The sequence below is a fragment of the Dipteris shenzhenensis genome, chromosome 19 (assembly GCF_047967505.1).
Source record: "Dipteris shenzhenensis isolate YYH24624 ecotype China chromosome 19, Dip_SZ_1.0, whole genome shotgun sequence".
Classification (NCBI taxonomy): Eukaryota; Viridiplantae; Streptophyta; class Polypodiopsida; order Gleicheniales; family Dipteridaceae; genus Dipteris; species Dipteris shenzhenensis.
The window spans coordinates 46,914,662-46,928,437 of record NC_141614.1 but is presented as its reverse complement, the minus strand read 5'-3'; the positions used below and the strand labels follow the sequence as shown (position 1 = coordinate 46,928,437).

At 42.7% G+C, this 13,776-nt stretch overlaps 1 protein-coding gene across 1 annotated transcript in view; it reads left to right on the top strand.

Moving 5' to 3' along the window:
- Positions 1-6,870: 6,870 nt before the first annotated feature.
- Positions 6,871-13,776, top strand: part of LOC147890550 (RNA demethylase ALKBH10B-like) — a 41,257-nt gene continuing 34,351 nt past the window's right edge. The window contains exon 1 of the mRNA XM_087391026.1: positions 6,871-7,948. Coding sequence (XP_087247152.1) covers positions 7,168-7,948 — 781 coding nt within the window. The 5' untranslated portion in view covers positions 6,871-7,167. The remainder of the gene's footprint in view (positions 7,949-13,776) is intronic.

Here is a 13,776-nt window from a genome sequence, read left to right as displayed (position 1 = left end):
TTCCTTACTATGCTTTTAATTGTACTATTTGGTGATGAAACCTAGCACAAATAATTCAAAATATCCACATGTAGATGTGTTCATATGAACAACCCTATTCTTTAGATAAAATGTAGTATATTTTTATGTGCACTCATATAGGTGAAAAAGTTCCTCGTGTACCATAGGCTAGCAATTCATTCTATCAATGTGCCATTTGTAGTATGCTATGCATGCCCATTCCCATGGTTATCATTAAGGTAACAAAGGCTTTTTGAATTTCTTCATGGGAACCCACTATGGTTTATGGTACTTGGTCTAGCCTTTCTTTGATGGGTTATCAACTTCCTTGGATTTTTGAATCCTTAACAGTACTACATTTAGCACATGCCTAAGATTAGAGTTATCTTTGGTGTTTCAAATCTAGCTATATGAGTGAAGGTTGCTTCTCTTTCTCCATTTAATTATCTTTGAGTTGTTTGTGTGGATCTCTCGCTTGAGGCCTCGCCTTCCACTATTGTAGATAGGCCTATAGTTTACATGTGAAGTGTGGGTCCCCACATGGATTCTTAAAATCCTTTTCTTTAGCTATTGGTGGTCCAAAATTCATTCATTGGATGCTTTGGTTCTTTGGAAAGAACATAGCCTTCTTGTGAGACATGAAGGTATGATGCATAAGGTGCATTGCCACAAATATCTTTCCATGCGTTGATCCTTTGAAATAGGGAAGTTTACGTTCGGCTATATGGCTGACTACATCAAATGGTTGAGGTGTATCAAGAATAAACTTTTCCTCTGTGATGCAATAACCTCCCACAATAGATTTTCTAGAGGTGTACTTGAGATTAGAGGTTAAGAACAAAATAACCTCTCTCTTTAGTGGGCCTTAGATAGCCTTTACTTGTCATCTCGTGTTGTTGTGTATGTTGAGGCTCAATCTTCCATCCCACTCAAACAAGAATCTCTACCGTGTAAGAGTGTAGGAATGTGACCAAGATTGAATTCACCCTCGTTAGCTTCAATCATGGTGGTGATAAGAGCCATGTTTAATCTTATCCCTATCAAAGGAGATTTTTTTAAAAATCAATCTCATGCACTTGAAACAACTCAATCATGGTACCCTTTAGATGGTAAAGACACATGCTTTCAATATGGAAGACATGATGTGGTATGCGATATGCCCATAATGGTTAGAACTCTTTTGAGAGCCATCAAACTAAGCTTAAATTCCAAGAAAATTTGTCAAATAGTAGTGTAAGCAAAGAGATAGCAAACCAATCTGCATGCAAAGAGGAGATTTAAGTAGCAAGGGGAGCTCAACATGGTAGAAGTTGCACAGTAAGACACAAAGGGAGGATTTAGCTACTTTTATGCTATCAAGATCCACCTCAATCTCACATTGCAAAATTTTGGCATGAATACTCTTTAAACCTATGGTGAAAATTTTGTGCCTATGTTGGTGCTATGTTGGAGCCTTATTGGTGCCTCATTCGGAGTGCACTTCATAGTCCATTATAAAATCTCAAAATATTTGAATCATGGAGATGCCTCCTTATATTAATGATTTGCCGTTGATATAACTGCTTTCCTTTTAAGAGACATTATGGCTTGAAGCACTCATTGAGAAAATAATGTTGGGTCAAAGGATCAATAGTCATGACATGGATCTAATGAATCTATACTAAGTTCAGGGTACCACCATATAGGCATTATGTAATGATATGTCACAACTGTTGAGTTGATTCTATCAATACTATATCGTGTGATCTACGTGATATCAGCTGAATGACCATGACATTGACCTATAGAGAATGTGTCTTTGGATCTAGGTACCCTTTTAATAATATCAAACACCTCAACTAGTTTTGAAACCATTGGAATGGCATACATTCTACACCTATGTGAGGCCCTAGCTCAATGCACTCTATTTTTATTCTATGTTTTATTGTTTGCACATTTTTGGTATTTTTGTCATCTAATTATTGACATTGGCCATTTTTCAATGGTAAATATGTATGGGAAAACGATTCACTTTGGGAAAGTCTATATGAGAGAGTTGTAGGCTTTCTAGTAGGTCACAGTTTTGATATATTGTAATTTACATGTTCCATCATTTGGAATCAAGATTGACATCAAGATCAAGATCAAGGCCGAGGTTCCAAGTGTAGATTTTGAGTTTGTGGAGACTGTGATTGAGGCTCCAATTGTGTGGTTGTGATTGTGATTATGATTGAAGTACCGAAAGTAGAGCATGGGGGTGGCACGGCAGTACATCTCTCTTCCTAAGGGCTATTTTTCTAGGGTTTAAGAAAACAAAAACTTGCTAAATCAAGGTGATGGCTTTATTTTTGGAATGTAGGCTTGATTTGAGGAAAGCAAGATTCACACTTCAAAAAAGTAAATTTTCTGAGATTAATAGCTCACTCTCTACACAAAAATCTGAAGAAGCATCACATGAATGGATTTTAAGGTGAATTGAGAAAGACTAAAAAACAAGATTGAGATCAAGATCGAGACCGAGGTTCCAAGAGCATATTTTTGAGTTCATGATTGAGATTGAGATTGAGATTACGATTGAGATTGAGGTTCATTTTCTACCTCCAACTATGATTGAAATTGTGGTTGTGATTGAGATACCAAAAGCAGAGCATGGGGTGGCAAGGTAGTGCATCGCTCTTCCTACAGGAAGTATTTCCTTTGTAAAGGAGTCTTTTTTTAATTAAAAAGTATTCTTTTATGTGAAAACCGACTTCTATAACTGGGTGCCTCACAACCTAGAGCAAGAACAATGCATTAGAAATTCCCGCTATACTTTTCATGCAATTTATCCAACAAAGGGTGTATATTTTGCATAGCACACATGTGTGTGTCTTCCTTCTCCCCATCTGTGAGTGAGTGTGGTATTATAGAAGTATAGGGGGATTGAAATTTATACATTACAATACACGTTGTAGTATTTTATCATAACATTAGAACGGCATGAAAAATGACTAGGATTGGATTGCGCTCATTAATACATATTATGTCTTATTATACTTAATCACATATGATGCCAGGTAATCTATGGCATGGGTCCTTTTTGTGGATGAATAGGCCTTGCCACCATTAGTGGGTAGGTTGACAGGCTTCCAATGTTGCCTTGCCCTATAGTAATCTATGTTTGTTGAAGCCTTGCTTAAAATATAATAACAAGAGCAGAATTTCAAAGAGCGATAGAATTTCAAAGCTTTTGAGATTATCAAACCAAGATGATTGGGGAAAATCATAGGCATGATATTCATTTTCTATGCATCTAAAAGCACATGGGGGATACTTGAGTATTTGCTGGTGCTTTTTGGTTGGCATTGGGAAAAAGCAAGAAGGATAGTACTATTTTTGTATATTATTGGATTGGATGTAGGAAATGGGATCATGGGTGAGAAACTTTCTCTGAGATGAGGGTGATGAACTGGAAAGCAAGGTGCATGGGCATGAAAACATGATCTACAACAATTGCATAAATGACAATGCACATGCTCCACAACTACAAGCATGTTATAGCATAGTCTCGTAATAGATATGATATATAGCCTCTAGACTAGGATTATATATCATGAACTTGGGGTGTTGCTAATCAATGATTGCTTGCTTGAAGCTTGAAGAATGCAAAAAAGAAGATTTGTCCATAGTTTGTTGCTTGAATCAAGAAAGTGCTCTTTACAAAGGACAAAAGGAAGCCCTATAAAATTTCTATGCTAGTGGTTAGTATGTTCTTTAACATATAAACCATCAAAAGGGAGCTCCATAAAACTTCTATGCCAGTGGTTAGACGTATAAACTATCAAGTCATCTTGTTTCAAATCTTATGAACTATGTTAAGGTTATCTCGTTTGTGTAATGTTCAAAAACAAAGAAATCGTGTAAACTTCCATGTATGAAGTAGTTTATTATTAAACCATCTAGACTTCAAGGTATAATGCAACTTACTATTATAGCTCTGTAGACTTCAAGGTATAATGCGGCTTATCATAATAGCTTTGTTTATTATAAGTTGAGTGAAAAAATATGCAAAATAAAGAAACCATGTAGACTTCACGGTGTAACATAGCTTATTATAAGTGCTCCTTACAATATCTATCTAGGTCTTAATGCAGACAATCATTGTATTATAACTTCCTTGATATTTGGGCTTCCTCAAAGATTATATTGTTGGTAATCATTGTTCTATAGCTATAGCATTTGAAAACTTGTTTTTGGTTTATGTTATTGAACAATCTCGATTTTCACATAAGTTCAACTCTTTCCTACTAATAATATCATGCTATTAGTTTTGTAGGGTAGTTCAAACTTTGGAAATGCTTACCTTGCTTTGCAAAAGCATTAATTCCTAAGTGATGATTCCTCTCAATATCCATGCTATAAGGTTATGTACATTTCCTTATTAATAAAAGGTTGAGAAAACATGGTAGTTTATCCATATCTTACTTTTTTTGGGTTTGACAAAGGATAAGTTGTGCTTACTTTTGGGCTAGTAAGTGGTCAAAAGCAACACTTGTTGATTGGAAATTTCAACCAATGTAATCTTGATCTGAGTTGTTCTATTACTCATGTTGGTAATCAAAACTTGACTACATACAAAACTTATAGTCAAGTTTTGTATGTAGTCAAGTTTTGATTACCAACATGAGTAATAGAACAACTCAGATCAAGATTACATTGGTTGAAATTTCCAATCAACAAGTGTTGCTTTTGACCACTTACTAGCCCAAAAGTAAGCACAACTTATCCTTTGTCAAACATACAAACATATAATCTATTTAATTTCTCCATGTTTGTGAGTGTGTGTATGTTTGTGAGGTGCGTACATGTGTGCATGCGTGCACATACACACACAGAGACTTGTTGAGGCTTTGTCTTACAATTAAGTTTGCAACATCTATGGAGAAAAAATGCACAAATAGTGTTATAGACAAAGTTGATTGACTATTGTCCACCACCACCACCTTAGGAAACTACCAAATTGGGAAATGGGAGAATCTTGAAGTCATATGAGCCCACTTGGTGCTTATGATTTGGCTATGGGTGCAACTAGTGACTCCCCACCTCAATCAATGCAATCTCTATGGATGGGGAGGCCTCTTTTTGATGTAGCGATGCTTTTAAGATTCCATTTTGTTTTATTGGTGTGAATAATTTTGATGTCAAGGCTAGGTTAAAGCCTTCTCAAGTGGTCTTGCAATCCTAAAGGAGAAAGAGTTAGTACTATATGGAGCCAGTGGGTGCTCTAACTAGTGGATGTCATTGTAGGCATGCTCATATAGTATTGTAGCTACCACTTGGAGGCTCGTATGCCTTGAATTGACTCTCTAACAAATACTACTATGTAAAGGTTTAGCAAGACACCTAAGCATGAGTAAGAGTTGGATTGGATAGGAGAAAAATTATAGCTACCACTTGGAGGCTCGTATGCCTTGAATTGACTCTCTAACAAATACTACTATGTAAAGGCTTACCAAGACACCTAAGCATGAGTAAGAGTTGGATTGGATAGGAGAAAAATTATGAGTTGGAGTTAACTCACATCTAGAAGCAGATTGATGAGCTATTGGACTCCTGGTCTAATGGTGGCCACTTTGACTGCCTTGATGCCAATGTGAGAGTGAGCCTTTTGTCCATATAGGCATTGCACATTTTGGCTTTGCATCAACAAGGTCCGATAATCAAAGTCGCTAGATGTGCAAGTTCTTAGAGGCTATGATTCAATGTGAGTACATTGGTAATTAGTGTGCCTCATTTTCGAGGAAGAGCATTGCCACATACATGTGAGTGATCATTGATGAGTGGTTGTGCCAGTAGTTGGGAGTGCACCAACCTTGGGTAGCATGCCGTAAAGGGCCTCCCCTTGCAATGCTAACACCACGAACATAGGTCATTTGAACTCATTAGAAGGAAACCGCCCAACTAGTGGTAGCATAGGGCTGTCCTCTTAGAGCATCTCCCCATGTCGTTCCCATACAGCCATCAAAGTGAGTTGCTTGCTTGGTGGAGTAGAGACCATCCCATGCTCAAGAGCAAAGAATTAGGCAAGGGGTGCACTACCCTCCTAGAGGGCTTGGTTGAAGTTAAGCTAGTGGCTTCCAGCTAGGTTCTTTGCCCCCCCATAATTCAGCGGATGTTGTCGTTGGTTGCAACTTCTCCAGGTTGGTTGTTGGAGTACCAAAGCTCTCTCAAGATATAGAACAAAACCGGGGAAAAGATTGCCCCGAAGTACAATAGGTGATGTTGTGAAGCGTTTGCGGATGGACACACATGTGGATGCTCCATCCTTTAGTCTCACAAACAATGGAGGATGCGGGGATGCACATTGCCCCCCCCCCCCTACACACACACACACACACACACACACACACACACACTCGCACACATACATAGACGGGGCCAGCTGCCCGTGCATGGCCCCGTCTCGTTATGTTGCCGTGTGCAAACTGCCAAAGTCTCCAAATGGTTTGGCTCCTCCTAATCGATACGTGGGGGCAACCTTCCCTTCCGCCTGTGCCACACCAACGAACGCCCTGTATACACAAGTTCTGTACTAGAGCTTTGCACGGGCATGAGATGTGCGAGGGAATGTAGGCCACAAAGAGGAGGGCCTCAGAGCTTGGAAGGAAGATGGTGCCATTGCGCGCCACATGGCACCCTTCGCTATTAGAAATATAGAGATAGAGATAGAGAAGAGAAGAGAAGAGAAGAGAAGAGAGGAGGTAGAGAAGAGAAGAGATAGAGAAGTGCGACGGCCACGTGGACTGAAGGGACGGGTGCTGACGTGGAGAGGTGATGAATGAGTAGGAGGGAGGTGTTGACTTTATTGAAGGGAGGGAGGGAGGCGGGCAAATAGTGCTTCTTCTTCTTCTTCTTCTTCTTCGTCTTTTGGCTACTCTTGTTGTTGGTGCTGTCTGGTTTTGATTCATCTCATCCATCGCAAGCAGACAAGAAAGCTTCCAATCGAAGCTATGATCTCACCTCGGATCTGCTTCTTCTTCCTCCTCCTCGATCCCCTTCTCGACTTCATCGTCACAGAAAGCAAAATTTCTTGAGCAGATCTCCCCTCTCCCCATTCCCAGCTTCTCTCCACAGGACGCAATCGCATTGCCATCCGCTCCACCTTCATTGAATGTCCTGCGCTTCTCATCGGGCTTCCTTCTCTCACTTATGGCTTCTGGAGATCTGTCCTTCCAGCCGCCTCCTTTTGTTGCGCACTTCAACAAAGATTGCCTCGGCCACAATGCAAATGCAGGTCTTGTCGAGAACAGGGCCTCTGCAATGCCCCTTCCGCAGCTCGAAATTCACCCCCGACAATGGATTCCCGACGAGCGTGACGCCTTCATCTCTTGGCTCCGAGGCGAATTCGCAGCTGCCAACGCCATTATCGACGCAATGTGCCATCACCTGCGCGTGATTGGAGATCCGGGGGAGTACGATTTCGTCCTCACCTGCATTCAGCAGCGTCGTTACAATTGGACCCTTGTCCTGCATATGCAGCAGTTTTTCTCTGTGGCTGAGGTGGTCTATGCTCTTCAGCAAGTGGCCTGGCGCAAACAGCAGGCACGAACTGCGGATCCGCCTCGCGTTCAGCAAAGTCGTCGAATTGTAGAGGACTCCAAGGATCCTGCGGATTTGAAAAGTGAAGCTTCTTCCTCGTATCCTCAGTCACCGGATGACACAGTAACAAGCACGAATTTGCCTCGTGGTATCGGAAATGCTTCGTCCCGAACTGAAAAGATTCCAGGCGGCGAGGGAGTTCCTACAGCTGATGTTCGGTCTCCCGAAGGGATGCGATCGTCAAGATCTGACCGTGACTCCTATAATAAGGAAACTCCAGATCTGGTTTCTTCCAATTCAGTAGTGCAAAGCATTCCAGAGCTGCCGGCAGAACAGGACGATCCGACACAGCCCGAGAAGGAATGCTCTAATGCTATGCTAAATTCCTACGGTATCTTTCGAATGCCCGATGCAATAAATTATAAGATTCCGAGTACGCGAAAACGGATCTGCTTGATCGTTTATTGGGAACCGTAGGTAGGGAAACCCCGATTTGTTTATCGACAAACTATAGTATTACGCACATTGGAGAGCAGTGTCCTTTATTTTAGGCATCGAGCAATTCCAGAAGGGAACACATCGCTTCATTCTGCATGCGTATGGCACATTCCATAAGACTACCGCTATATCATCCCTTGGATGGAAATAATTTACTAAACTTTAACCGAATTTCGTTCAAATAAACTGAAAAGCTCGAATGCCAAGATCTGAACTTGCGAGTCTGATTAAATGTGATTCGAAAACGCAAACGAAGCTAGCCGATTACAAACCGAACATATCCAGTAGTTGTAGAACAGTTCTGGCAGATTGTGAATTTACATGGTGTTTTCGGCTTCCTGTATAAAAGCTGAAGCCACCACTACGGTTAATGTCTATGAAATTCAATGTTTATTATCCACTAAGGAGAATCTGCATAGCTTCTAATAGAAGTAACACAGAGGAGCCAAATCAGGGTTGGTTGCCAACTAGCTATCCCAGGTCTGGCTAAAAAAATCCAGCAGTGCTTCCAAATTAAGTAATTGTTTGTAAGAATGTGGGGGTGTGATAATCCCAAGCCCTTAAGGCTCAGCCTTGTTATTTAGAACATCCAGAAACCCAATGCAGGCACAAGAACGTTAGCCTGTATATGAGGACAGTGATGTTTTAAGGCAAAAATAGATTTTTGTGAACACGTCAGCAAGCATGAAAACTTCTTGTACTTATATTCATCTAGATGTCTTTTCATACCAGCAAAAGTAATATCTGAGAGCTTTAGGAAGAACTTTGACATCCTAGCGCTACTGAAGAATGAGTAACTGATTGAATTGCCAGGGACTCCAAGTGGAAAGAGCCAGCCTCATCAGTCTGTGGACGGTCATAAACTGATCTCTTGAAGCTCTATCAATTTTTATCGTCCAATGGTCTGTATCCCAAGTGACCATTGTCCGTCTTCTTAGCATCTCTATCTAAGCTGGCTTGCCCTTTTGCCAAGTACCAATCAACTAGTGCGGCAACTAACCCATCCGAACCAGAGTGTGGGACTGACCCTCATGATGAGTGTGGCTTTTGACCAACAGTTGATATTGCCAGGATATATAGGTCGACTCCCTGCTTGTATGCCCCCAAATGAGGAGAGCATGGGGGAGTGACCCGTAGAATGATAGGCGGAATGCTAAGGGAAAGAGAGGCTGGCATGTGGGCAGCACACAGGCTGCCACATGAGCAGTATACATAATCTTCTTAGGAAATTCTATCCTTCTTGAACTTGATTGGCTTCCCCGAGAAGGCTGAACTGTACAGGTGGGACAGCTATGGGGCTGCCCATGGGCCTGTAGGGAGACTGCAAAGCTCAGCAAACAGCCCTTCAAATGGGCATATGGGCTGGGTACAGCCCTATGTGGGCTTTTATAGGTCCCAAGAGAGGCTGGTACTGGTTGCCTACCACAGCCCGGCCTGTGGCCCAGTCAGCTCAAAGGGTTGGTCATAAGCACGGCCAGTCGGCACCATATCAGCCCTATATAAACCCCCAGTGTGCGTGTTGGGGGGGGGGGGGTTGCGAAGTATTCTGGTTGCAGACTGCAACCAGGCCCACAGAGTGCCTCTCCTAATATGAGGCACTGGTCCTCCAAGCCGCTGCTACTTAGGTGGCTCAGTCCTTTAGAGGGTGGTTGTGTAGTGTGCAAACCTATGTGCTTGATCACTACCATGTTCCTCTTTTGAAATCCATCACTAGCACCTTTAAAGTTCACCACTCTTGCAAAGCTTTAACGAAAAGTGAAGGCTTCTAGAGTCTCGGCATGGGTTTGACCTCTAATAAATAATGGGAATACTCTCACCTGGCTCATTTTGATTGTGAGATAGGTCTAGCAATATACGAGTCCATGTTGGGAAGAAGACTTGTGATTGTGTCCAGAGCATAACATGTGCTGACGACAAACTGGTGTAGAAGACTGGTGACGACAAACTGAGGTGGGAAGAAGACTTGTGATTGCCTCCAGAACATAACATGTGTTGACGACAAACTGGTTTAGAAAAATTCAAAGTCCAAGTTGTAGATTGTACAAGCCTTGAAACAGCATTTTGGAGCCGCCCAAATTTTGTTTTGCGTCTCCAATAGCTTGCCCTTGCGCTATATAATCCAATTTTGAAGTCTTGACTCATTATCTCAACTGTTGAGGGTATTATCCAAATTATCATGGTCCTACACTCAATATCAGCCTTTGTTTTTTGATGGCAATTCATTTTAATTGTCTCAAGGCTTCCCCAAGATTGTGTCCTCTTGACTTTCACAAATTTCACATAGAAATTGAAGGCAGAGAGACGTTAGAAAACAGAGACGGAGGCTGCTTGCTGTAGCCAACACTCCTGCAGCAGAAGAATGTATGCAAATGTAACCCAGAAAGCGCACAATGCTAAAATCAAATCTCGCTCCTTTCTGTTGTGCGACATATGAGAGAGAGATTGATTCAGACACAGATCTTGAACGATGCACAGTAAAGCAGACCAGCAAAGCAGAACAGAAAAAGCATGTATTGTAGATTGCTCCATATACAAAAGGTGTGTTCAGTGTGCCACCATCTAGCTGATAAGGTACTGCCTAGATGTTGACCCCTGGCACCTTCACAATAATTCTGCTGGTATTGCAATAATTCTTTTTATCTTAAATGGTGTGTTGCCCTATCAGCTAGATTTAGATTTAGATGCTCGTTTGGGAGAGACTAAAATGAAATTGTTTAGACTTCACAAGCAGTTGTAGCTTGAATGAAGAGATTTGGACTATTTTCTATTAGCCTTCTCCTTTAGTGCTAGCCTTTGTCATGGCTGAGTTTGCCCTTCACCTCCGGAGTGCCGACAGAAACTCAGTACGAAGACTTTGTATAAATGGATGCTCAAGTATGTGTGGGTGTGTGGATTTGTATGTGTGAGAGCATACTTTTATACTATGGTCTACACCCACTGTTGGGCACTGATGACGTCAGTGGGGATGTCATAGTAGCTAGTCCCTGCTATGCGTGATGGAGTTTATGGTTTTTAATCTTATGAGTGACTCTCGTGAGATTGAAACTGCACTATGTTGTGTTTTTAGAAGATGAGTTTGGGAATGTTCCTGTATTCATCTAGGTATATAGATCTGGACCCCTGGCCCCTTCAGAACTGCCTTCTACCTCCTCCTGGCACCTTTGAACGTCTGTTGGCCTGCATGGTCTTATGGAGCTTCAGTGGGCTGCTTGGATGCTGCGGAAATTAGCCTCCTTGCTGCTCTGCAAAGCAGCCAATTGTGAGTCAGTGTACACCTCCTTGACCTATGTCTGCTCTGGATGCGGCCAAGTGTTAGGCATGAGGTGAGCTTTATTCCTGGCCTCTCTGCTACTCTGGTATGCACCCAACTCTGAGCCTCTCTATGAATGAATTACTCTTCCCTTTCATGGGGCCTGTTTATAGGGCATATAGCCCTTTGACCTGGTCGATCTGCTGCAGACTAGCCGACCAATCTGTCAGCCAGAGTGGGCCCACCCAATCTGACCCTCCTATTTGAGGCATTGCTACAGGTGCCTCTTGCTGGGATCTGCCTCAGCCCATCTGCAAATGCAAGTACTGAAATTGGAATGTATGCACGAGGCATGCACTTTACCCAATGCAAGTACTGAAGTTTGTATATACGCACAAAAAATGTACATGCCGTTGGATCCACCCGTTTGATTGCTTGCATTGAAAAACCCACAACATCCAGATGTAACTCTATACTGCTATCTTCAGTGTCCATACACTCCTTTGACTTGATCCTGTAAACACACCTCCCTCATATAAAGTGGTGTTTGCCTTATTCTCAGGACAATCTGAGCAACCAATGCTGTCCTCCACCTTCCCAAAGGCTTCTTGTCCCGTTGGTTCATTAGACCATTCTCAATGTGAGACATTTGAACAGCTCCACATACCTGATCTCAGCAACACTCGGAGTCATCACCAAGAAAAGTTCTCCTCTTGTTAGCACACTTGCCACTCACTGGTTGTGAGTCCTTTGACTTGTGTTGGACTCCTTTTGATCAGTCTTCTCCTTCACTGCAGTCCCTTGCATAATGTCCAGGCCGGTCACAATAAAACATTTCTTGTTTTCTTGCTTCCTCCACTAGAAGAGTCCTACTCATCCGATTGTCTTCTTTCTTCTTGTTGGGCTTGCTGTTGCTAGGCTTGCCCTTCCCTGTGAAATGAAGGCTTTGTCTCTGCCACTATCCCCATCATGGATCCTTGCCCCAGCCTCCTCGTGTACCAACAAGCCCCCAGCTTCTCAAAAGTGAGCGGCCTTGAGAGTTCCAAAGGCGTAATGCTGGTTACAAAGGTTCTAAAGCTCTTTGGCAACATGTTGAGCATGAGTATTGACCACACAATGACCAATTGGTCTGAGTTGATCTCTCAATACCTTCACTTTTGTAAGGTAGTCACTTATGGTATGTCACTCCTCCATCCTCATGGTGAACAGTTGATTCTCGAAGTTGAGGATCCTTGAAGTATTGTTTGCTTCATATAGGTCCTTAAGATGTCCCTGGCTTTCTTCAAAGTGTCTACCAATTGAATGTGCAAAAGTACTTCCTCTCCTGGTCAACTTATTGTAATATATTAGTGTTGGAAATGAGGATAGAATCACTCACACCTCACACTCCCGATCTAGCTCAAACAACACTCAAAGAGACGGAGAGAGGGATAGCAAAAAACTCAGATATATTCCTCCACAATAGTGGGCAGACAAAAGCTCAAGAGATGACTGTACACAACAGCCAACAGATGCTGTCCAAGATCCTGAGTCTACTCCTCTCCCTGCGCGCTTGCCTGTGCAATCTGTGCAGGTGATAAGAAATGAGGGGTGGAGAGGGCCTTTTATAGGCCCATTGCTGGGCTGTAAAAACCGACCAGCAGGGGGTCGGCCCCCTGCTGCAGCACGGACCTTCTGGGCCCCACCACCTACCAGGCTCATCGGCCTTTTGGAGGCTGAACTGGACGGCTTGGGCCAGGCCTATATATAGGCCCATGTGCCTAGCACATGGGCTGCTGACGCAGTCCGCAAGCCCTGCCTATTGCTGCTCCAGGAGTCGCCTGGGATGCTGCACCATTCCCTCTTGTTGCACGGGTTCCAGCCAGGTAGGTGCTCTGCCCTCTTCTTCCCCTACCCGCCTATAGTGTCCTGCCCCCTTGTCCCCTCAAATCGGGGGCTCACAGGTGGGGCATTGACTTTTCTAACAATTAGACTACAATTACAAGGAGTCTGCTGGTTCTCTAGATTACAAGGAGTTTTCTATTGAGCCGGTCAAGTAATTGTAGTTCATCAGAGTAGACATGAATTATGTTGGACTTTGGGCTGCTCTCAAAGAAGGCCTTTGTGGTATCATTTTGAGGATTCCAATTTGTGACCACCATCCAATTATGTTAAAACTTGAGGTAGCACCATCTTGGCATTCATCAATGGTCCATGTTGTGGACTTCATGTTGCAGGATCCTAATTTCAAAGCATCTGATATACACTTTGGCACAGGATCTGTTGTTCGATGATCTGGCTACCTTGCCTAATGTATCAAGGTTGTGAGAAAGAGGCCACCTTAGCAGAAAATCAGGCAGAAAAAGCCTTGCTACAGCCCTGCCCACCAGCACAAAGGCTGGCTCGGGAGAGGAGAACAAGGGGCAGAAAGGCCGTAGCAGCCTGAACAGCAGCTACTTGGCCAAAAGAACCCCCATGTGCTGTTCGGAACC